This window comes from Haliotis cracherodii, unplaced genomic scaffold (assembly GCF_022045235.1).
Source record: "Haliotis cracherodii isolate W230 unplaced genomic scaffold, xgHalCrac1.p SCAF_13, whole genome shotgun sequence".
Classification (NCBI taxonomy): Eukaryota; Metazoa; Mollusca; class Gastropoda; order Lepetellida; family Haliotidae; genus Haliotis; species Haliotis cracherodii.
The window spans coordinates 4888833-4916254 of record NW_027266268.1 but is presented as its reverse complement, the minus strand read 5'-3'; the positions used below and the strand labels follow the sequence as shown (position 1 = coordinate 4916254).

At 39.4% G+C, this 27422-nt stretch overlaps 1 protein-coding gene across 2 annotated transcripts in view; it reads right to left on the bottom strand.

Annotated features, from left to right (window-relative positions):
• Positions 1-22156, bottom strand: part of LOC139458767 (suppressor APC domain-containing protein 2-like) — a 29740-nt gene extending 7584 nt beyond the window's left edge. The window contains exons 1-3 of one of the 2 annotated variants that reach the window (XM_071240181.1): positions 21348-22156; positions 17441-17485; positions 840-1042 (exon numbers count right to left, since the gene is read on the bottom strand). In XM_071240181.1, the coding sequence (XP_071096282.1) occupies positions 840-1042; positions 17441-17485; positions 21348-22098 (999 nt within the window). In that variant the 5' untranslated portion in view covers positions 22099-22156. The remainder of the gene's footprint in view (positions 1-839; positions 1043-17440; positions 17486-21347) is intronic. The other variant, XM_071240182.1, reaches the window with a different exon arrangement.
• Between the last annotated feature and the right edge of the window lie 5266 nt (positions 22157-27422).

Genomic DNA, 27422 nt, shown 5'->3' with positions numbered 1-27422 from the left:
ACACCTCAGTCAGCAATATTCCAGCCATATCCCAACACCCTGTATATAACCTAGTCCAGGCCTGGCAGACCATTGGTCGACTGTGTGAGTGAGTGAATGTTGTTTTACACCTCTGCAATATTCCAGCCATATCCCAACACCCTGTATATAACCTAGTCCTGGCCTGGCAGAACAGTGGGGTCGACAGCATGAGTGAGTGAGTGCATGTTGTTTTACACCTCAGCAATATTCCAGCCATATCACAACACCTTGTACATAACCTAGTCCAGGCCTGGCAGACCATTGGTCGACAGCATGAGTGAGTGAGTGAGTGCATGTTGTTTTACACCTTAGTAATATTCCAGCCATATCACAGCACCCTGTATATAACCTAGTCCAGGCCCAGCAGACCAGTGGTCAACAGCATGAGCAACAATCCATGCTGTCATGGCACATGATACACAAATATCCACATAACACATTGCACTAACAAGACCATCATTAGTCAGACATGAGTATTTAGGACCTATTCTGTCCTGGAGTGAGTGAGTGAGTTGAGTTTAACGCCACTTTAACAGTATTCCAGTTATATCACGGCGTGTCAGCTTAATGTGGGAGGAAAGCCCGAAGTGATGCAGGTCTCAGACGTGAAACGGGTATGGTGCTGTCAAACCTAGAAACATAGTTGGGGCGAACCGGGATTCGAACCCACAATCATAGGTTTCTGGCGTGCCCAAGGGAGGCAACCCTGCACAGCGAATTGCGGCGCCTCCGCGACTGGGCCACCCGTGCCCCCTTCTGTCCTGGAACACACCAATGATTATTATTGCAGAAAGATTAATTTAATGAATACCACTTACAGCATTGTAGTCGAGCCCACTGGAGAGTGTGTGTCGTCGAGCCGAGTTCTGTCTGCGCACCGGCTTCTGTGGAGCCTCGGCTGTATTGGATGGAAGGGCGGAGCTTGACTGGACAGAGGGGTGGACAGAGGGGTGGACAGAGGGGTGGACGGAGGATTTGCCGGATTCTTCGGCATTTTTTCGTTGAAACTGTTCAATGTTGGCTGAAAGTAGAAAGAATGTGAGTACAACAGTGAAATACAGACAGACATAGAGCGGTGAGGTGACATGGGGTTTAACGTCGCGTTCAAGAATCTTTCACTCAGTCACAGTATACTGATTCCGAGCCAACCAGTCCTTGTTTTAGCCTCCCTGGCACTCTGCATTTAGAGTGCCAGGGACGCTAACAAGTATGATCTTTTAACATCTTTTGGTGAGACGTGGTAGGGGATTGAACCACCAACTTTCCGCTCTCTGGGCACTCTACCACCAGACCACTGTGGCCACATACAAAGAGAATTTTCCTGGTGTGTGTGTGCTTCTGTAAAAAAACATGGCTGAAAATAATTTGGCACTAAACAATAAATGAGGCGGTTTACTCAAGCATTATATTCCTAGACAGTTCCAAGAGATTCTTTAATCAACAAAAATATGTCCTAAACTTTAATTATTTTGGCAATGACATATAAACAAGAGATTATTAGCCTTCGGTCATTGCATATCACATATATGGCAGGATAATACTACTTTTATTCCCAACACAAGATATTCAGAAACAGAATTATTAGCCTCGCTCCAAGGGTGTATTGAAAGATAAGTCCCTGGATGTGTAGTAATTCTATCCTCTTAATAGCCAAGTCTAGATAAGTGGACAGTTCTAAAGATACCAGTCTCTTATAGGGACAACTTATTCTTATTATGTATATAATCTAGAAATTATGATTTAAACTAATAATCATTCCCTTAGATACTTGTTAAAGTCTACAGAATTCTCTCTCCCACCAGCTATGAATGAGGAGCAACAATCGTGTTGCCTCACTGTACACTTCAACATGAGAAGAAGTTAGTCCTTCAGCCACATTTTGTCTTTTTATGCATTAGACTGGGAGACAAAGAAAGACCATCATACATAATTTAAAATTAAAATTTATTTGACCTCTCACTCTGTAGGGCCTTAACTCTGTAAAAAACGAATATAAGACACCAACTTCGAACTCATTTAAGATCATGACCAGTGATGAGAAACAAGAGAATGTGCTATACTGCTCAAAAGAAGTTAAGGACACTCAATTCTTTCATATGACTGTGGTTAATCTGTCAAGTATGGTAATATGAAAGAATCACATGATCCGTAACTTTTTTTGAGTAGTATATTAGCCCTATCAGACTAAAAGTAAACTGAGACTCGTCTCTGGGTAAGTTAAACCAAACATATGACAGGCATTAACAATTGTGCAAGAATCACTCCAATGGCAACCCCCAGTCTCAACTAACTTAGGTCCTGCAGTAAGCACTTGCTGGGGCCAGTTCTCATGAGGTGCCTAACGCTGGTAATAGCTGATTAAACAAGCAGAAAGTGTATGTGTTTAAACAGACAATCTCTCCAGCTACAAGTATCGTCCTCTAAAACTACCTCCACGCCAAACAGAGGAAACATGATTTGCTCGTTTGAACATCTGCAACACAGATGAGATTCACGCTTAAATGCTCCTCTATTGTGCCTGGGGCTCCATCACTGATCGGCTACATGCTCTGCCCATGAGATTCAAAGGATGTGACAAAAACGAGGGAATCTATCTGGTTAATAAAATCATGACACAACGCTTGATAGTGATGGGTATAGGCATGACACCAGTTTCTTGGCTTGATGTCCACATCTTGTGTTTGAAATTAAGCATGAACGTCAAGGGGTTCTTTTCTTACCCTTATGTTAAAAATCAAAGGTTTAGGGGTGCCTAGATTAAAATACCTCAGCAAATAACAAGAACCTATGGACCTCCTTGTTTTCAAACATTGAACTAATTGCAGGCCTGGTGACGTTTCTGCAAAAATACTTCTAATATATTAATAATTTATGTATTGTGATATGTACCACAGCACATTGCATGTGTTCTTTCATCTGTAATTTGTTATGAACCTGCATTAAAATAACTCAAACGTCTTGGAAGTTTTTGACTACCTCAGAGTGGGCCATTTTGTTGACTGTGGTTATGGTCACATCGCAGATGTAACAGACACATTATATACAGGAGGCTGGTTGCAAATAGTTTCGCTTTTTCAATCACGGGGATCTGTTGCTAATTTCTGAATTTCATAATTTCAGTTTGACTTGTCACTTACGAAAACCTTGCCAACCAACAAGATTAAAATATGTATGAATTTGACAAACAGAATATACAGGTATTTTTCAAATGTATTGTGATATGTAGTTATTAGTATTTCAAATTGTGGTATACCAGTATGTATAATTCCGCACACTTCTAACGCGTACATATGAAGCACATTGTGGACCTTTATGAAGAACAAGATCTATGTCATTTAAGAAACGAGGAAAGCCTGTAGAAAGTAAGATAAAGTGTTCCTACGTGTGAAGGAGAAGTATCATGATCATAGTGTTTCACCGTGTTTCTAGTGAATGTTTGCATGTCTTTCAGTAATAGCTGATGTACAGTTTGGTACTAAAGAGCAATATAGCATTATGCTTCCTTATCTCCTGGGATGTTTTAATCAAGTCTGTTCAGGCCAAATACGTTTATCACATGTGTTTGGTTGGTTTGCTTGTTTGTTTGTTTGTTGTTTAACGCTGCATTCAGCAATATTCCAGCTATATAATGTCAGTCTGTAAATAATCAAGTCTGGACCAGACATTCCAGTGATTAACATCACGTGAGCATTATCTACTCAATTGGGATACGATGACATGCATCAACCAAGTTAGCGAGTCTGACCCTCCGATCCTGTAAGTTGCTTCTTACAACAAGCATGGGTTGCTGCAGACAGATCTTCAGATCTTCAGAGGGTTGTCATATTTGTTACAGTGAGAGAAACAATTTTCAGATACAGTTAAAAGATTTAAAAAACGAAGCAAAATAACAAGAATAACTGCAATTTCACTAATACGATGCTGAGTTTTGTTTCATTAACAAGGAAAATCCAGTCCATAGCTAGCATAAGGCTTCACTAATACTTTATATTGCATTTGTCTTTGGTAAAGTGGTCATGCTGGTAAGACCATTTTCATGACTGTGCCCCCCTCCAAACATGACTGTGATGCCCTCAAACATGACTGTGACCTCTCCAAACATGACTCAGATCCCCAAACATGACTGTGACCCCTCCAAACATGACTCAGATCCCCAAACATGACTGTGACGCCCTCAAACATGACTGTGCCCCCTCCAAACATGACTGTGACCCCTCCAAACATGACTGAGATCCCCAAACACGACTGTGATGCCCTCAAACATGACTGTGACCCCTCCAAACATGACTGTGACCCCTCCAAACATGACTCAGATCCCCAAACATGACTGTGACGCCCTCAAATATGACTGTGACGCCCTCAAACATGACTGTGCCCCCCTCCAAACATGACTGTAACGCCTTCAAACATGACTGTGCCCCCCTCCAAACATGACTGTGACACCCTCAAACATGACTGTGCCCCCCTCCAAACATGACTGTGACACCCTCAAACATGACTGTGCCCCCCTCCAAACATGACTGTGACACCCTCAAACATGACTGTGCCCCCCTCCAAACATGACTGTGACACCCTCCTAACATGACTGTGACCCCCCAAAACATGACCATGCCCCCTCCTCCAAACATGACTGTGACCCCTCCAAACATGACTGTGCCCGCCCCTCCAAACATGACTGTGACCCCTCCAAACATGATTGAGATCCCCCAAACATGACTAATTCCCCCCCCCCCCCCCCCTCCGAAAACAAATAACAAAACCAAAAAAAAAACAAAAACCAAAACATGACTATTACTGACAGTGACCCCTCCAAACATAATGGTGACCGCCCAAACATGACTGTTGTGACCCCCTTAAACATGACTGTGACCCCCCAAACTTGACTGTGACCCCCCAGGTGCATCCCTGTGTATCTAAACAACTTTGCAACTTTAGCCTTCATATAACTCTCAACACCAACCATTAAAAGGCAATTAAGTTAACTTAGAAACATCAGCACTCGTGCAAGGCATATAATCAAACTGTGATCAGTTGAAAGTCTTTCAACAGCCAGCTTAACGTCTAAGCTCCCCGAGGACCAGCATGTATATGCAATGTCCAGTTCAAGACTGACCGCCACCTGTCTTATCAAACAGGTCTTACTTCGCACAGCCTGGCATTGTGTCCCTTGTCCAAGCCCTCAAACAATACTGTATTTGTCCAACATGACTAGCAACAAATCCCACATGTCCAGTGGCCGAAATCCCCCCACCCAAAACACTTGGCCCCTGTTGTGTACACGGGAATCAGTTGAAGTTAGTGCTGCCTATAGCTTAGGTGCAGGTTGAAAGGGTTCTGTTGATTCTAAGGACTGAATACACGGGTAGACAAATGGTTATCGTGTTTTCAAACTTAACTGTTGAAACAATCTATCAAAATTTAAAGCCTGATCCTGGGGTCAATGGTCGGTCCTGTCAAACTGATCTGTGTGACGGGGCTTCAATTAGACTGTGGATGACCAGCATACAACATCAACACTATGCCCTTGTATCAGCGGACTAGTAAACTTGATAATGACTGTTGGACACTATCTCTGTTTTCTTGAAGTAATTGCTTTGCGATCTTCCCTAGGCAAGGGAGTTAACTGACTGTAAAAGTCCAGTTTTCACCCTTGCTGAACAAGGCAGGAATTCTCCAACTGTTTGTATTTTTCCCTACCTCACTTAACATTTTAAGGAAATCGAAAATATATATTTGAAATTGGAACCTAATATTTTATATTTTTGACCTACAAACCTGGATTTAAGGGCCAAAAATCCCAAAACTGCAATAATTGGCCTCTTGACTTTACATATCAAACATGAAGCCATCTCCCACAGGTTTTCAAAAGGTGCACAATTCCAGGTACCAGATGTTGTCTAATGTTTAGAACCATGGTTGCCGTTGGAAAATATTTGCATTGAAAGACCTGAATGGGGAACCGATATTGAAACAATTGTTGCTAACATGCAGAGCATCAAGAAGCAATTTCCAAACTAAATTGTACAGAACATGTGAAATCAAGGAGCCAGTATTTCTCCTGGAAATGTTGCAGGCGTTGACTGTTTCAGTGAAAAGGTGGTGGGGTGAAATTGGGTTTAATATCGTGTTAAAGATGATTGCACTTATATAGGTACGTGTGTATGCATGCGTGCATGTGCTTGAACTAGTCTGGACTTATGGCAGCTTAATGGCACATGGATACTCTACTCAACACATTATACTGATCCGAGCTGACCAGTCCATATTTCTTCTGCCTTATGCTGAGTGCCAAGAACGGTAACAGCAAGAACCATCTTTAAACGTCATTAGGTATGACGCCACCAGGGGATCGAACTACCGACCTTGCAAGTCCGGGCAAACGCTCTATCTTCTGGATCACGGGGGCAGTCTTAAGTTAAAAAAACCTACATACTGTATTATTATGTTTTAATTGTGGTTGAATGTTTAATCAATGTCTTATCTGTAAACCACCAAGCTCCCATTTATTCAAACTATGATTTTAAATGTTCACTCACTCACTCACTCACTCACTCGCTCACTCAAAGAGACGTACATCATGGTTTTCTCTTATTGAAGTACTGGCCACAACATGATAATGGCGGGATTGTTGGGTGGAGGCCAGGATGAAAATATGATTAATTTATTACAGACATATGCATGGAATATTATTAATGGTGGTATAAAACAACATTCACTCACTGTCATTAACTGGGAATATTCATATATAAATCAGTGCCTACAAATGTCTAGCAACCCAACTGATCGATTGTCAACAACTATACTGAATATAAACACCACCACAAGTGGGATAACATCACTAATGTTATAACTGAAGGTCATTGAAGATTAAATGCACCGACAAGTAACATTTCCATGTTTAACGAATAGGCAAAGAATAGTGCACTTTAGTGTTGGGCAAAAGCTTGACTGGACAAAACGTCTTCACTCTTTTTGATAGCAAATCTCTGCACACTGTCAACATCATTGAACAAGCATGACTCATACCAGACACTCATTCATAAAAGTCACTGAAATGTAATGTACCGGAGTTACATGTTACATGTTACACCAGCGTACAGAGCGTACAGGGTTTTACAAACTGAATGGACATGCATCACGAGACCCAAGAACGCTCTGCTTGTAAAATCTTTTATCATTTCTCGATAAGAGACTATGTGACTGACCTTTTGCCAGGTGAGGAGAAATGGGGTTTAACGTCGCTCTCCAGATTATTGCACTCATACAGCGACATGCAAGCAGGTGTGTGTGTGTGTGTGTGTGTGTGTGTGCGTGTGCGTGTGCGTGTGTGTGTGTGTGTGTGTTTCTGCTGTACACTGATAATGACTGATATACATACATGCGTTATTAGTGATGTGTGTGAAAGTCTAGTACCAAGCAGCGGGTCAGCTTTGCTGTTGTTCAGCGTAATGGTCTCAAGACCATTTATACATATTACAAATGGCGGTGTGGATATCAAGGGAAAGGGGAGCAGTCAAAGAAGCAAAGTGCATTGTATATAAGAAGGAAAAAAAGGGCTGGTAAAATATGATGAGGGTGTAGCAGGGCGTGGAGTCATCCCACAGATGACATCCTTACCTTGTCAGCTTGCTGACGGAGTTAACCTCTTTGGTCATGTGAACAAGGCATCCGACCTCTTATCAGAAGGTCTGTGGTTCGAATCCCATCACGTGACTCGGAAATTTTATGGCCGCTACAAGGGCATGCAACATTTTTTATAACAGCCTTCCTGTGATGCAAACAGGAGCATTTGGGTTGCAAACAGGTGACAAGCAAGTGACCTTACATCAAACGCTATGACAGCCAACTTGTGTGGGTTTCTACAAGATGGCCACTAGCCAATGAGATAGATATATGCTAGGCTGGGACTATGATTGGAGACCCATCTTAATGCTATTTGATGGTGTGATGTTGTCTCCCTTGAATGTACAGTAAACTCCTATCATTGTTTATCTGTTTTTTTAACGTCACACTCTGCAATATTCCAGCTAAATGACAACAGCCTGTAAATAATCATGTCTGGACCAGACAATCCAGTGATTGATAAAAATGAGCAACTAATCACACCAGGGTATGACGACACACAATCAACCAAGTCAGCGAGTCTGACCACCAAATCCACTAAGTCGGCATAGGTTCCTGGGATATATTTTAAACCAGAATCCCAGTGGGGCCTCAAATAAAATATCTAGAAATTATTGATATTGATCCTGATGACGATAATATGCTTAATTCCTCAACTTCCTGCACAAAGGCTTCCACTCTGATATCAGATAAAAGTCTCAAAATAGTTTTCACCTCACCAAACTCATAATCTCAAAGCAGACGATTTTAAACACTGGTACAGCTATTCACCACATACAAGATGGATGTATCTAACAACACCACACCAAGATAACTATCTCTCAATTCTCAATGTACAGAGCTCATCAAAGCTTCAACAAGCCATGCCCATAAGCTCTAATTCCTATACATGTTTGACATGAGCCAACGTCCCACCTGGTAGGGTACAAATATTGACAAGACCTATCAGCATCGCATTAACAAGCTCACTCTTGCATGCCCTGTGATTTTGTATGGTGAATGACAATAAAGTATCAACTTCATTGCCCAGTTGCATTCCAGCTCCCAGATGTACCGTACTTCACCTAATTCATGTACCTACCGGGGTGGCATACTTTGACAATACTGTATCAGCTACTCTGGTGGGACAGGGGTTTATCTGGACCTGCCCCATGTCTGTAGCAAGTGTCAGAATAATTCATAACTTAGAATTAAACATTTCCAATTTAAGTCATAATTAAAATAATGTTGAGGAGGTGAACAGTACTTCACTGATCATGCCGATAACAAAACCAGTTAACAAGAAGACTTAATGCCAAATGTTACAATAGTATATTGACTACAAAGTTAAAAGGTTTAAATACATCTGAAAATAGGAATTCTTAAAAAAAAAAAAAAATTTTTTGAGGAAATGGGTAAATAATTCCTATTATGGCTACTAAATGCACATAGTTCTGAATCATCAATAGATCCCAGTGTGAATACCAGTACCTGCTGACAAACCAATATATCCAAAGAAATCAAATTTATCAACAGTTTAGATCAAGTGCATTACAAATGTGACCCTTAACATGAATGTTACCTTCATGAAACTTAGTTCCACAGTTGATAAATACATATCCCTGTCCTTTCCTTCATTTTAACAGCTCATCAGAAGGGTCCAATACGGTACCCTGACTGACGCCACAATGGGAAGATTTACGACCCGAGGGCCAAGAATGGGGCTCCCTCCCACACATAGCATTGTTTAGTTCCTACAGGTTGACACATCAGGTAATTGGCTTGCCTGGATGAACAATATTGGTTCAATTGCCGTAAGTACCCACAGATCAACAACGCTGATTCAATGACACGTCCTCACAGCTGGAACACAAATATTTGCCGTTCGCTGATTCAGATGATTCAAATGAAAGTAGCATATCGAAATCTTGTGGTATCAGTTTTGTGTTAGCGGTACTCATAAACTGGAACTATCAGAAAACTGATTAATGGAGGTGTTTACGATAGATTTTGCTTTAATTGGTAAATGAAAACCAATTTTACCGTATTCGACGTAATAAGCGCCCCACTCAATTGGCACCCCTTCCGATTGATCAATGTACACAAGACTTATATATAATGCACTCGTGTGTTATATGCACCCTTAATTATGGGCAATTTAATTCTGAATAAAGATATCTGTCGTACATAAACATTTCAGGCTGTCAGTATAAACCACTAAATTTATCTTTCAACTCTGTTTTTTTTCACCAAAAGAATATTCTAATAAGAGCCCCCTATTTTTAATTTTGAGAGTGCCCTGGACGCTTATTACGTTGAATACGGTAAGTGTTTTCGGTTCAAATCCAGACCCACCATTTAACATAATGTTAGACAGGACATTTGTTGTGGCACTGCTCAAGCCATGTAAAAGGAGCTGCACAATATACCTTTCTTCAAAACACATCTTTTCAGGACATCTGTCATGTCAATTGAATAATGTATCTATTTCACAAAACCTGAGGAAAAATTATTTTTTCCAGTTTTTTTCTCGAGCAAATTTTTAAGTTGAAAAAAATCCAAAGCCAGAAAATCAAATTGTCAGTAAACATGTTAAACCTGTTATCTCCAATGCTGTAAATAAACTTTCCACCTTGCAAACTGATTTAATTTGTGACCGACCATGAGATAAGGGACGTTATGGGTGAAAAATCACAGTTTGACTTTTCATTATATTTTAAAACTACAGTATCTATGGAACACAAAAATACAGTTCGGAAGCTTTAATTTATATTTATTACAGAGATACATGGCATCAAACGTTGGACTCATTTTCTGACATATTACTGTTTATGTAATATTTGCAGTTTTTAGATATAATGTCTGATAAATTGAAAGTAGACATGTATGCTGAAAGGTTTTGTAATAGTGTTTTTATTCCATTACAAAATAGCGTGAGAAAAATATGATATTTTTGTACAGTCCGCACACATGGCGATCTTCAGTGAAGTAAGCTCATCACACTAGACATCAAACATCTTATGACGTCACAGCACAAATAAATGTATCCTAGCACCCATAAGGTCCCCTTTCTCCTGGTTGGTCACATTTATTGTCACCATAGAAACCACTAAAATTTATCAAGGCCGTTATTGACAGTTTGCATGGCAATGCTAAGAATTTTAATCTTATATTTTCTTATCTACAAAATGATTGGTCTAAAAATCAATGTAAGTTGTTGACTTACTATTTTTTAAATCATACTTCAAAATTAAATTACTATTAATAAACAAAAAACAAAACAAGTTTGAACTTAGCAGGATACTGAGGATACAATGTAGGTAGTCAATGGTTTGACACAAATCTAGTCAATTCAGCAGATTACGCCATCTTTGAACATGTTGCATACACCCACGACAATAACTGATGTGTCTGTCAGGGTTTGGGATGCAGGAGTCAACAGATTTCAAATGGAGTCAGGTTTATCCTCCGGTTATTAATTAAATTGTTTACACATTCCAGGGACAGTCAAACAGTAAAACAATATTTGTCAAAAATTAACAGTTATTTATTAAAATATTTTTTTCTGCGAGATAGTTTTGTAAATCAACTTATAAAATATAAATAAGCCTTTACAATATTTTGAGAAATCTCTCAGCTGCAAAATTTACAGTTACAAGAGAAAAATAAATTTAGGATAGGATAGTAAGATAAAATCTCCATATTAAAATAATTTTTCATATAAATTTATAAATTAAAATTAACTTTTTTTAAGTGGTATATAAGGCCCCAGTGGTAGATACTGTCTGAGACAATTAATGCCATGACATTCGTTCATACACAAAATTCAAAGAATTGGAAAAGAGCAAGTGAGTGAGTGAGTTGGGTTCAAACAGTATTCCCGTTATATCGTGGCTTGTCAGCTTAATGTGGGAAGTAAGCCCGAAGTGATGCAGGTCTCAGACGTCATCTCTTTGGTGAATGTGTTACCCACAAGGGCAGGTTCGGTGTTGACAACCACATAAATATAATCAGGGTAAACTATTGGAATATTAAGGGTAAACACTTGTGTGGGTCACCAGTGATGAAACATTAAACAGTATGATGACACGAGATGTCTTAAAACAATGTAGCTGTTGGCACCACAAACATATCTCCCCCACAACTTGCAGTCTGGTGTAAAACAAAACACGTAACATGTGTACGGGCATCAACTGAAGCCACACAAACTGGCTCTCGGCTGTCTCGCCAAGTATTCCAGGACACGCAAAAGCAAACCATTTTTTGCGGGGATATTTTAATTATTGCTCAATAGGACAATGGCCTTTGGGAAAGATTCCTGAACAAATCTGTTTGCAGACTAAACTCTCAGAGAGACGCTAATTCACGAGACAAGAGATGTTTCTTTGTTAAACCCAAGGGCTACATATTTACTGACAATTTTGCCTGAATGAAAAATTGTGGACTAGTTTATTATCATATATTATAAATATTTCATATTCATGTATATTGTTTATATATTAGTTAACAAATAATCATGTTAATAATGTTTCGTCATCTCGAAAAAATACAGATCCTTACAGGATTTTAATAACGTATTTAACAAACGGACATAAAAAAAATAACTTAAAATCATAAAATCTTATATATCATTAGTTCTCCATTTATTTGAATTAGGAAGATAAATAATTACTTTTACAATTAAATAATATTATTTTGGGTGATTTTTTAAAAGAATCTGAATATTTTAAAATGTTAAACAATTCCATAAACAAACTAAAACAAACAAATCACAATAATATAATTATTGAGAACTCTCTATTACATCCCAATACAAGACAAAATAAGAAAGTGAACAACCAATTTATCGGGGCCTTCCAGGCACTGGCAGATCAAACATGTGGCTTTCCATATTTGCCTTACAAATACTGACTTGTTTTTTCTGAAAATAAATCTAGACATAGCATGACTTGGGTGACACATTCAACAGATTGGGTCACCGCTATATATAACTTTGTAAGCCTTTTCCTAAGTCTTGTCAATTGGCCCCGGGGGAAGACATGGGGAGACGTCAGTTTCACTGGAAATGGACAAATTCCCCTGAGGGAAATATTTACACGTAACAATCCTCCAGTGATGAGATAACTGGACTAGTCAACCTTGAGCATGTTGTGTTAATGTTGGAATGAATCTTGCTGAGTCCAGACTTTTACCATCTTCCCAAGCCAAGAGCGTCCACCATGTCCACCAGCCTTATTATCAAAGTCTTGTTTCTACCCTTGCTACATCAAGCCCACTTTCCTGTGCTAAATATGACTGGACTATCGCATATATTGATAGTCCAATCAGAGAACGTTTCACAAAATCAACATCCCTGAAGTGTACCGCTGCCTGTTTTTGTTGACACGAATATTATCAAATGCATCCCCGCATATTGACAATATTAATGCATCCCCCCATATTGACAATATTAATGCATCCCTGCATATTGACAATATTAATGCATCTCTGTATATTGACAATTTTAATGCATCCCTGCATATTGACAATTCCAATGCAACCATGCATATTGACAATTTTAATGCATCCCCGCATATTAACAATATAAATGCATTCCCGCATATTGATAATAGTAATGAATCCCCGTATATTGACAATATTAACTCATCTCCGCATATTGACAATTTTAATGCATCCCCGCATATTGACAATTTTAATGCATCCCTGCATATTGACAATATTAATGCATCTTGAGCAAACACAATCTCCAGAGCTACACATCTAACCTCAAGCAAGTTTGACAACTTGCCAAGGCTTCATGACTGACATGACGAAGAGAAAATCATTACTATTGATTAAATGTCAATTATTTCTGCAAAACCTTATTCTGCATCACTTCATCATTGTCTACACTTTCCCATGCGAGATGCCACACCACAACCTATGGCGGCGCCAGAATGCAAGCACTATATCAAGATCTGACATGATTAATGTGGCAGACGAAAAAAAAAAAAAAAAAAATATTTACTGATAAAAGAAACTGTTAAAGACAACAAGAGAAAGTATTTGAGTACATCACGTGCACCAGAACATCCTAGACATCTAGGATCTAATCTGGTGTACTATCTTCCAAGGCACCGAACGCATCATTATTCCACACATCTCCAGGCATGCTCGGCTGTCATATTTACTCGAAAAGGAAAACATTTTGGATTACCATCTTTATTCCAATAATCTTGGTTCAACAGACGACCATATGGCTTTGAACAAAAAGAATTTATTACAAATCAAATTATAACGTATGTTTAATGTGATAAATGAAAAGGTTGCTGGGGACGTATTCTAACCCAGACTACCTTACATGGAGACACGTATTGGGAGCTGGGGACCTATTCTAACCCAGACTACCTACAGGGAGACACTTATTGGGAGCTGGGGACCTATTCTAACCCAGACTACCTACAGGGTGACACGTATTGGGAGCTGGGGACCTATTCTAACCCAGACTACCTACATGGAGACACTTATTGGGAGCTGGGGACCTATTCTAACCCAGACTACCTACAGGGTGACACGTATTGGGAGCTGGGGACCTATTCTAACCCAGACTACCTACATGGAGACACGTACTGGTAGCTGGGGACCTATTCTATCCCAGACTACCTACAGGGTGACACGTATTGGGAGCTGGGGACCTATTCTAACCCAGACTACCTACATGGAGACACGTATTGGGAGCTGGGGACCTATTCTAACCCAGACTCCCTACATGGAGACACTTATTGGGAGCTGGGGACCTATTCTAACCCAGACTCCCTACATGGAGACACGTATTGGGAGCTGGGGACCTATTCTAACCCAGACTCCCTACATGGAGACACGTATTGGGAGCTGGGGACCTATTCTAACCCAGACTACCTACATGGAGACACGTACTGGTAGCTGGGGACCTATTCTAACCCAGACTACATACAGGGTGACACGTATTGGGAGCTGGGGACCTATTCTAACCCAGACTACCTACATGGAGACACGTATTGGTAGCTGGGGACCTATTCTAACCCAGACTACCTACAGGGTGACACGTATTGGGAGCTGGGGACCTATTCTAACCCAGACTACCTACATGGAGACACTTATTGGGAGCTGGGGACCTATTCTAACCCAGACTACCTACATGGAGACACGTACTGGTAGCTGGGGACCTATTCTAACCCAGACTACCTACAGGGTGACACGTATTGGGAGCTGGGGACCTATTCTAACCCAGACTACCTACATGGAGACACGTATTGGGAGCTGGGGACCTATTCTAACCCAGACTCCCTACATGGAGACACTTATTGGGAGCTGGGGACCTATTCTAACCCAGACTCCCTACATGGAGACACGTATTGGGAGCTGGGGACCTATTCTAACCCAGACTCCCTACATGGAGACACGTATTGGGAGCTGGGGACCTATTCTAACCCAGACTCCCTACAGGGAGACACGTATTGGGAGCTGGGGACCTATTCTAACCCAGACTCCCTACAGGGAGACACGTATTGGAAGCTGGGGACCTATTCTAACCCAGACTACCCTACATGGAGACACGTATTGGGAGCTGGGGACCTATTCTAACCCAGACTCCCTACATGGAGACACGTATTGGGAGCTGGGGACCTATTCTAACCCAGACTCCCTACATGGAGACACGTATTGGGAGCTGGGGACCTATTCTAACCCAGACTTCCAAGGGAAAAGTGACTTTAGAAAAGATTGTTGGTGTTGTTGATTAATACCTCACTCATCATTTTGACAGCTGTCTAAATAATTTAGTCTGGACCAGACAAGACAGTGATTGACATGAGCATTAATCCAAGCAACTGGGACACAATGACATGCTTCAACAAAATCAGCTCTTCTGGATACCTGATCTATTTGGCTGCCTTGACTTGCGTTTAGGGTGGCCGGGAACTATTTTGAGAACGTTATTCAAGATGTTACACAGAATATAGTCACTGCTAAAGACAAACTATTTTACTCTCTGAAAGGACACAGGGGAGGAGGTAGGTTTATTTTATTTTCACATCATTTTTTATCAGGACATTAAGCATGTCAATCCAGTAAAGTGTATATTTGGGGGTAAAATCTGATGCAAAATTACTTTTGACTGTATTTTCTGGAACAAAAAAAGAAGCTATTATTAATAGTATAAGTCGTTACAAATGTGACTGATTGATTAAAAAGGTTTATACATCATAACCACATGGCCATGAACATGATGAAGTGCTTTACAAGCTGATATCCATCTGTTTTGATCATAATGTGCATGTAACACATCTATTTTGATCATACTGTGCATGTAACACATCTATTTTGATCATACTGTGCATGTAACACATTTATTTTGATCATACTGTGCATATAACACATCTATTTTGATCATACTGTGCATATAACACATCTATTTTGATCATACTATGCATGTAATACATCTATTTTGATCATACTGTGCATGTAATACATCTATTTTGATCATACTGTGCATGTAACACATCTATTTTGATCATAATGTGCATGTAACACATCTATTGTGATCATACTGTGCATGTAATACATCTATTTTGATCATACTGTGCATGTAAATCTCCATCAAGCCTCCAGACAAGATGGTCTGTTCAGATTACTTTGGCAAAGACAGGTGAACGCTCTTTTTATTTACAGCTAATACATCCACAGGTGAAAAGAAAAGAGGCCAAACACAAGATCACATGAGCTTGATAAGGACTTTGTACTGACAAGCATTACACAAGAGGAAATAGAGGGTATTGTGGCAGGTATCAATCATACAGCCTCAGGCTGTCCTACACACCAGGACATGTTCATTTCATTACACTCGTCAATTTCATTACACGCATCTTGTCTGTAGATGTCTATCTGACAGCTGTTTGAAGGATGTAGGTCTGTTGAGTGAAATTGACGGCACTCTGAACAGGAAATGAGTTTTATCACTGCATGAAATGTCAGCTTGATATTGAGTGAGTGAGTGAGTGAGTGAGTGAGTGAGTTGGGATTCGAACCCACAATCAAACTAAGTAACATTGTCGATTTCATCATCGGGTCACAATGCCAATGAACATGAATATGATATGAAATGTTATATCAAAGCACAGACAGTATAACAAACAACTTCCAGATAGGAACCCTTATAAATAAACTCAAGAAAGCATTTAACAAGCACCCATATCTACCTGAAAGTGACTAAATGGAGAAAGCACACAATATTATTAAGCACTAAAAAAGCAACAATAAGCAGTTACCATGGTTACCGATAAAAAAACCAAGCAAGATTAGAATAAATGATCAAAATGCTAGGCAGAAGATACAAAATTATGATTTATATATCAGTATATACCAGCAAAACTTGATGTATATATTTCTATATCTAAACACTACACCAATCTTCTATTAACGTGACAAAACTGATTAATTTCTGTGCTTCTTTTGAGGTAAAAATGTTAAGAATAAAACATTAAAAGTGATCCTCTAAAGAAATTACAGTGTCATTACAGTGATTGATGATGATGATGATGATGATGATGATGATGATGATGATAGTAATAGTATAAGTAATGAATTATGTGAATTTTCATTTAGACACTTAAACAGTACAATATTCATAATTTTTTGGTTTAAAATGAATCTTCACCTCAACAATTTGAAAACAAAACAAAATATAAAGCCAGTTTATAGATGCGACAGGTAATTTCAAACTGTTACCATCTAAATTAAAGAATAGAACAAAAGATCAAGTAAATAAAAGCTAGCATTAACATTAGCTATTTCAAAATACCTCTGTTTAATCTTTCCGGGGCTACCTCATTGGTAGAATCTTTAGCTGTAAAAACAAAATGCTTGACGTGTTTACAACAATCGTTATGACCTTTCATTTTTTATGACAGCTTAATGACTAATTAATGACTTTTAGAATTGTTATTAGCTGCTAGTATGTTCGGAGGTGTAAAAACAGCAATCTCAAGTCAGTGTGTTGGGAATATAGGACTGTTTGTTAATTGCAAGTACTGAATTAGTTTCGGCCTGGGGCATGTTCTGTCAACTGACCACAAACTACAGACACTGCTGGGGGCCATGTCACGATACCAGGTCAACAACAGCTATGAGGTCTAACAATGCTGGCAATGTTAGCTCCTTGTAGTCAAACACGCTGATACAATCATAAAACAATAAAACAATAATCATATTTTATCACACTAATCATCCTATCTGGTAAACAAAGCAGCCCCTATCGGGTATAATTTATTTTTTTGTATACTTCTCAAAACGAGGTAAAACACCCATAATTGGAAGGCTGTGTGTTGCAATACCAACAAGCCATAACAGAATAACTATAGTCATATGATAACATTGGGAGTTCTATAACTTCTTTCGTGTAGTATATAAACTTTCGTACCAGGATAAGTATTTTCGTATATATTGTATGGAGTTGTTATTTTTATCCTTCTATTTTTCTTTTGAAGTTAAATATCTTGTTTAAAATCTTCCATGCCCATGACCCAGCCTTATAATGAGTGTACCAGCCCGAACTTGTCCTTTACAATTTTAAGTAGTATTTACTCCTGACATAACGCTGTCATAATCTAGGCTTATCTGACGAAAGGATATTTTACTAGAGGCTTTAGACAGGCTTAGAAGTTCATTAAAGTTTGTTTGTTGTTTAACGCTGCATTCAGCATTATTCCAGCCATATGCCAGCTCTCTGTAAATAATCCAGTCTGGACCAGACAATCCAGTGATTGATATTTGGAGCAACAAAACCTCGTTGTCGGGTACAATGACGTGATCAACCCCGTCAGCGAGCATGACCACCTGATCCATTAAGTTCCTTGTTATGACAAGAACAGGTTGCTGGGGACCTATTCCTACTCAGAATCCCCAAAGGGGGATGCCCAAATATGATAAAAGGGACGTTCCTACTGAATGATGGGGACAGATGACACCGATAATTCCATGGAGTTAAGAAACTCAGTACTAAACCTTTCACGGACTATGTCATAATCATGTTTTCATGTCATGAACAGTCGTGAAAGACATTATCAACAGAGAATTAAATCACTCCTCTCATAATATCCAGTTAATCTGCATCTCATTTTGGATGAGTGGTTAGCGAAAAATAACTAGATTTTTAAAAAAAACTCGTCCCTCCACATTTTCACTAGTCTTGGACTAACAGACTAGTATCTGTGTCTACCCTGAATAAGATAAATGGGTTCACAAATTTCATGAATTTCAAAATGTAGGTCAACAGGTTGACAAATTATTATTTTTTGCACCTATGTTTAAAAAGATTCCAGTATCATTTTACTGGTCATGTTATTTTTTCATATGTCAACAAAACAGTGTTGGAAAATAATGAGATCTGTTCAGTCAGAACCACATTTCATAAACAAAGATTACATAAAAACTTGAGACAAATGAAACTGTAAAAAATGACAACTACACGTTTGTCTAATGAAACGTAAAGACATCCCACCAACCATGCCACACAGAGCCCAACAAGCTGAACACAGTTACACAACTTGGAATTATTCATAGGAGAGTTCTGTATGATTATCATGCAACTGCTGTATGATATGTGACTTTATACCACACAACAGACCCACAGATGATCAGGGAACTGAGAAATAATTCATCTTTGCCATAGAGAATATTTGCATGAGATTCCAGGCGTATGTTTGCGCTGCGTTCTGCAGGACTGTTGATACACAGGATTATTACTTTCAGAATGTAAACTGATAGAGAATCTTCATATTAGGTTACCCAGAGCGACTGATTTATGAAGAGCGTTGCATGCGAGCGGCAAGAGGTTTCAGCGCTGTGTTACAAGTATTCAACATGTTGACTCATCTGCACAAACTCTTCTGTCATTAAAAGGTGTTAAAGTAATAAAACGGTTTTAAATGTGTGCCTTTAAAAAACATGGGGAGAGAGTTTTTTACCCCTCTGTTTTAACAGGCCTTGACTAGCTGCAGACAAATGATTTGTCGGAATTTAAATGTCCTGAACACTATCCATGCTGTGGGACCCAAAATTTGATAGACTGTGGTAGGGCCTAGGATTGACATTTAACTATAATTGTTCCAGAAAAAGCTGGGGAAAGATAATTTGGCCACAGGGTTTACACACTGGACATGCTCGGTGTCCTGAAGAAAGTTGTGGCCCTCCCCCTTCTGTTATTGGTAACAGCTCCTTCTATGTCGTTTTTGTAAAATTTGTTTGTCGTGAACATTGTATATTAGATGGATGTCATGTGAATCATACGGCTATGTCATAACGTATTAGATGTGTGCTATGTGTAATGTATGGCTATGTCATTATGTATTGGATGTATATATGTATTGTATGGCTATGTCATTGTGTATTGGGGGGCACGGATTGCCCAGTGGTCTAAGGCGCCGCGATTCGCAGTGCAGAGTTGCATCCCTTGGGCACGCCAGAAACCTATGATTGTGGGTTTCAAATCCCAGTTCACCCGATTATGTTTCTAGCTTTGTCAGCACCATACCCGTGTGTTAAGTGTATTGTATGGCGATGTCATGTATTGGATGTATATGTGTATTGTATGGCTATGTCGTTGTGGATTGGATGTGTACGTGTATTGTATGGCTATGTCATAGTATATAGGATGTATATGTGCTTTGTATTGCTATGTCCTTGTGGATTGGATGTATATGTGTATTGTATGGTTATGTCATTGTGTATTGGATATATATGTGTATTGTATGGCTATGTCATTGTATATTGGATGTATATGTGTATTGTATGGCTATTTGATTATGTATTGGATGTATATGTGTATTGTTTGGCTATGGCGTTATGTATAGGATGTGTATGTGTATTGTATGGCTATGTCATTGTATATTGGATGTATATGTGCACTGTATGGTTATGACATTGTGTATTGGATGTGTTAAGTGTCTTGTAGTATGCATGAATATATGTTTGTTTGTGGTTTAACACCGCACTCAGCAATATTCCAGAAATATGACGGCGGTCTGTAAATACAGATGATTGACTTGTTCTTTTTCCATAGTTTTTGTTTCCTCTTATCATGGCATTAACAGAAACCTCTAGGAACTTATCCTTGCGCCAAAATGGCACATTTGCATTTTGTTCCACAATAATCAGTTAGAAGTACAGAAAATCTTGATAATGATATTCTTTCCGTCATATCCCGATGTGTCAGCTTGGTGTGGGAGGTAAGCCAGAAGTGATCTAGGTCTCCGACAGTTATCACTTTGGTGAAGCCCATGAGTATGGCGCCACCAAACCAAGAACTGACCCAACGATGAATATCATGTTGCTTATTAACATAATGTCTAAAGTCATGTTTGAAATTGTTTACAATAACAAAGGTTGTCAACATTCAGCTACAGAAACTAAATTTAATATCATCGATAAGCATGATCACACTTAAATATACATGTTTGTACTTTCCAAATTAATCAAATACGTGTTCACTCAGTGACGTGCTGGCATCAGCATGCACAAATTATCAAGGAGATATTTAATAAAACTTTTACAAATGGACAACTTTTTGAACTAATGAAATGAAGTTCTACCCACACATAACATATAGAAAATATTCTATTCACAGATGTTAACAGTTATTACAGATATTTTTCATTTCACTTGTGAAGTGGCTATTATTTTTCTTAAAAAATGCCTGTGAAGCTACTCACCATATATAGCATACTGGTCGACTCTGCTGTTAGTGGGTGCTAGTTTATCAGTGTTGGTTTGTAATCTCGGATCTCTTGGCTCAGCACTTGAACGTTCTCGCTGCCAGTTTTTAAGTTCATTCAATACACGTCCCCCTTTCGACTTCTCCCTCGGCGGTACGTCTGGGGGTGCCAAATCGGTAGATTTCCTATACTGAGTTGGCCGGTCGGGTCTTGGGGGCACCCTATACAACTCATGTGCACTGCTGTAAATGTTTTCACTGTGAGATGGGTGTCCATAGCCCCTTCTAAAATTTGTATTTGCAGCATTATTAGGTTTAACTGCAGCTGTTGCTGGAGGGGCTTGTGACGGATAGCCCCTCGTGATTTGGGGTGGGGGTTGGGAGTGTCCTCGTGGGGGTGCGTCCCCCCTCCCCCTAGGGGCGTCACCCCGTGGGATGTGGTGACCCGGGCCACGATTCTCCTTTCCGCTGAGGCTTGTGACAGGCTTATGTTTCAATAACGCTAATCTTAAACCGGACACAAACTTACTAAAGCTCAATAAACCGTCAGACGGGGTGACTTTTCTCAAAGCTTCAACGACACCTGTGGGTAAGCCTTTGACTCCATTTTCGCTCCACCTCGATTCGATGTCACACAAACGAACATATCCGCTCCGATTCTCGTCCAGAATCTCAAAAAGTATCCTCAAAGATGAAATAAACTGCTTGGGAAGCCCGTCAATTGTCTCTGTATTGTCCGATACCGACATTTTGAAAATAAATTGGTCAGTATTTCTTCCGTTCACCTGGAGCCATCATCTGCTTTCGAAGACTTGTCAACTATACGTAATACGTAATCTGATTGGTCCATATAAGTCGGTAGGCGCTCTTACGCCGCTTATGATTGGTTACCTGGCGGGGACTTAACATGTGCTTTCATCTTTCTGTTGATTGGATTGTTTGCAGATAAACAGAATACTGCAGAACCCAAACTGCTTGAGATCGTATTACCCGCCTTCGGGACAAGGCGAGGAACACGTAAATGGATTCTACCACAGCAATAATACATGCAGTAAAACAAACAAACAATGAATTGTTTCGACTTTATCTAAAACTGGCTATTTACAATCAACGAATAACCTGATTTTATGACTCGTGGATTGTTGAAATTCTTTTTTAACAGCATGTATATAGTCATGACTCGTCGATATTTGATATCTATAGCGTCTATATCCCCTTAACTTCCAAACGGGCTTCAAACGTAATTTTGGACCATAAACTTGACGTGTTATTTTTGACAGACTGTTTTTGCAATGTCACCATTACAGATCCTATTTTAGGGATTTCTACATTATTCCCAAATTTGGTTCCAAATAATCTGTTTTGGAAATTTAGGCTAAATTTGTGGTTTGGGTTTGGGACATACCCATGCAATATCTGTTGATAAAGGTTTTGTAGCATTTTTAATTCAGCAGCTGCATCGATTCAAATTTTATCAATTATCATCCAATCTCATTAAAATCAGATCTTAGTTCTCGCTATCGCGAAACAAGTGGCAGCGAAAACTTAGATCTGATTTTTTTAAAATGAGATTGATTATCATCTAAATTCACATAACACGCCGATTTTGAGTCAACTTGTTTTCAAATATGAAGGGTTAATGATGCCAAACTTTGGCTTATGTATACAACTTTATGCTAAGTGTTGATGTGTAAATTTTAAACTTGATTAAGGCATACAAAATGAGGTGTTAATTTGGCGTTTTTTGTTGTTGCCAGATTTGTTCTCCATACTGATGAGAATCGCTTGACAACTGATACTTTCAGGGCTCATATTAAGGATGTCTACATTATTTTATATATCCTCAATATATAAGACGTGTGTTGAGTTACGCCTAGCAATCGGCTTTTGATATTTCCACAGGTTATTCAACATGTACAATAAGTGTGTAATATATTGAGTTATAAATAGTGTACTCGCACACTTTAAAAAAACCCCAATATTTCAGTTATTTTCTGATTATGACTATATTTTTATACTTATGCATTTCTAACACCTCGACCGTAGTTCAGATGAAGGGAACACCCTGAGGCCAATATGTATTAAATAAAATATTAAATGAGTGAGTGAGTTTAAGTGTTACATCGCATCATTAATACCTCGGCCTTACACTGACGAGAGCAAAATCTACATGAATGAAAAAGCCTCTACATTAAAAAGGTAAGATAAGTATCACAGATTAAATAGAAAACAAACTTGTCAGATAAAACTATACCCGTGAAGATCCGGGGTAGAATAGGTCTTAAGCAACACATGCTTGCCGTAAAAGGCGACTATGCTTTTCGTAAGAGGCGACTAACGGGATCGGGTGGTCAGGCTCGCTGACTTGGTTGATGCATATCATCGATCCCACTTGCGTGGATCGATGCTCATGTTGTCAATCACTGAATTGTCTGGTCCAGACTCGATTATTTACAGACCGCCGTCATATAGCTGGATTATTGCTGAGTGCGGCGTAAAAAAACAAACAAACAAACAAACATAATATGACAAAATCCTTTCATGATTCTCGTTTAAAGGACAAAGTTGACCCCAAAGTTAACCTCTCACAAACAAACAAACAAAACAAACAAAGATCGATGCTCATGATGTGTCAATCACTGGATATTCTGGTCCAGACTCAATTATTTACAGACCGCCGTCACATAGCTAAAATATTGATGAGTGCGGCGTTAAACAACAAACACGCAAACAAGATAAAAGTAAATATTATATCTACACAAATTGTATTAACTACAAAAAACGCATGTAATGTATATAAATACACAATTAATTATACAGACCAATTTGATTGTGATATAGTAATATTAAATGCCACCTCCGATAGAAACATGGATCTTTCAGATGTTTTAAAGGAGAATTCCATCTGCGCGTGACATCCACACAATCAAGCACCAAAAACAGTCAGAAAAAATACATAACATGTTCTTAGTGTCCACCCTTTGGACCAAAATATGAACAAAATTACTAGTCAATTTTGTTTTGTCTAATACATGTAGGCCTATAATTTCATTTATATCACGGAAACATGTCTGTTTATACCATGGAACTAATGTTACAATGTTGTTGTGTGCACCTTATGTATCACAAACCTTATAATCGTTGTTGTTTAATACAAACATGTACCACATAGTTATAAAAAAAACAAAAAAAAACACACTTGAGAATAATCAACCCCCATTTTCCGCGGAAACAGGTGAAATAGGGTTTAACGTCGCGTCCAAAATTATTGCACTTATATAGCGACGTGCATGCACGTGTGTGTGGCTGCTTGTACTAGTCCGGACTGATGCCGATTTATAGTGCTAGCTCACTGAGATACCATGCCGCAGTTTAACATGAATACCCCACTCAGACACAGTATACTGACTCCGAGCCGAACAGTCTTTGTTTTAGCCCCTTAATGTCGAGCGCCAGACAGGGTAACAAGTACCATCTTTTAACGTCTTTTGGTATGACGCGGCCGGGGATCGAACCCTGGACCTTCCACTCTCCGGGCGGACGCTCTACCATAAGACCACGGAGGCGGCTCCGCGGAAACAGATTCCAGGCATAAAAGGCAAAGGAATGCATGGTGAAAAATATATTCATGGATCAGTGAAAATCAGTGACGACACTAGGTGTTCACGAAAAGGGTAAGCATGCACTGCCCTACCAGTACGCCGCCACCCACACAATTTTCATAAAAAAAAGTAAGTATTTGTTGCCAGACACCCCACAGTAGTACTCCTGACCCGAAAAAATCCGGGGTAGAATAGGTCTTCAGCAAGCCATGCTTGCCGTAAAAGGTGACTATGCTTGTCGTAAGAGGCGATTAACGGGATCGGTTGGCCAGGCTCGCTGACTTGGTTGATGCATGTCATCGCTCCCAATTGAGTGGATCGACGCTCATGATGTCAATCACAGACTCGATTATTTACAGACCGCCATCATATAGCTGGAATATTAAACAACAAACAAACAAAACTCCTGCTATGGACGGTGACACAAACCAGATAATCAAGTGATGGACCAGAAAATCCAGTGACAGGATGGCGCAATTTACTTTTTTAAAAACTAAAAACGATATGTTAATTTTGAATTACGTCTACTGTTTACAGTAGCAGAGATTCTGCTGCTTATAAGTAAATATAAAACGTGTATGAAATATGTATACACACTGTATACACACTAGACGCAGTGTTTTATGTACATATTTGTCTTTATTTCACAAGGGGAAGACCCGGGAAGACCCGAGAAGACCCGAGAAGACCCAGGGTAGAATAGGTCTTCAGCAACCCATGCTTGCCGTAAAAGGCGACTATAGGGATATGGTGGTCAGGCTCGCTGGTTGATGCATGTCATCGTATCCCAATTGCGTGGATTGATACTCATGATGTCAATCACTGGATTGTCTGGTCCAGACTCGATTATTTACAGACCGCTACCATATAAGCAGGAATATATAAACAATATATAAGAACAAACAAACAAACAGACAAACACAAGGGGAAACGTGACTTTTTACATCCTAACTAGATTTCTAGATCTGAAGTTGTTGTTTTTAATAATGTAACAATGACAAACATTCAGCAATTTCAAACATTGTAATATCCTCGATGGTCCATGCAGTGTATTATATCTCCATTCTATTTTGATAACTAATTTTGATATTTTAATAAAAAAAATAGACATAATTCGATGGATGACATCGTAATTAACCACTGTTTGTGGATATTCCGGATTAGACTAGAACCCTGGTAACCAAGAGCTACACTGTAAGTGGCGACAGAATGGATCTGGTTGTGAGGCTCGTGTTTTGTTTGTTTGTTTGTTGTTTAACGCCTACTCAGCAATATTCCAGCTGTATGACGGCGGTCTGTAAATGATCGGGACCAGAACATCCAGTGACTGACATCATGAGCATCGATCCACGTAATTGGGATGCATGAACCATTTTCAGCGAGTCTGACCATCCAAACCCGTTAGCCGCCTCTTCCGACAAACATGATTAGTGAAGACCAGTTCTAAACCCGGAATCTTCATGGGACTGAGTGACTTGGCTGATTGCTTGTTTGTCATTTTGGGGCCAAATCCAGTTTCAAGTGGATTCTTTCTTTTGCCCCGGAGTTTAGACTTACAACACATAAACTTGTTGTTTATCTTCCTTGCTTCGCCATACAACATTCGAATATAACTTATAGGCCATCATATTATTCTGCAGACCCAGGCGTCTTAAGGCGCCCCAATTCGCTGTGCACAGTTGCGTCTCTTGGGCACGCCAGAAACCTCTGGTTGTGGGTTCGAATCCGGTTCGCTCATATTATGTTTCTAGGTTTGGCAGCAACAAACCCGGCTCGTGGGTTTCACCGATGTGGTAACCTGGACACCTGCATCACTTCGGGCTTTCCTCCCACATTAAGCTGACGAGCCTTGATGTAACTGGAATACTGTTCAAAGCGGAGTTAAATACTATGATGTGTGTTTCCTACCCCCATGCTCAGCTTCAGAGGGACCGTATAGGTTGTAAGATATTTATAAAAAATAAATATAAATAAACAAGAATTCTTCATCTCGAGCGTGGTCATTTTTTAACATTTTCAGAATGTGTGTATGTTCATAGACTCGCGGCATCATGAGGGGCCATAATCGTAGCGCAACTGTTGTTGCAGTGTAGAGAGCTTAAAGCACGGGAGAAGTGTGGAGTTTACACAACAGAATACCGCCAAGATCAGTAACTTCGCTTCTTCGAATATCTCTCCGATAAAATACAGCGAGAATACTTTTTTTTAACGAAACTGACTTTTCCTTCATTTTATCCTGCGCGTGGTGATATTTATTTTCCGACCGGAGAATGGATGGTTACAAAAATTGCTGTGTTTATCTGTGACTGAGCTAGAGCATGGAAAGCATATACAATGAGATATTCACAGCACGACCGTTAACTCTTAGCGCTATGGTTAATGAACTGAACTGGCACGAGATGCGAAATTACATTTCACTGGAATATTGCTGAGCGCGGCGTTAAACAACAAACAAACAAAACAAATTACTT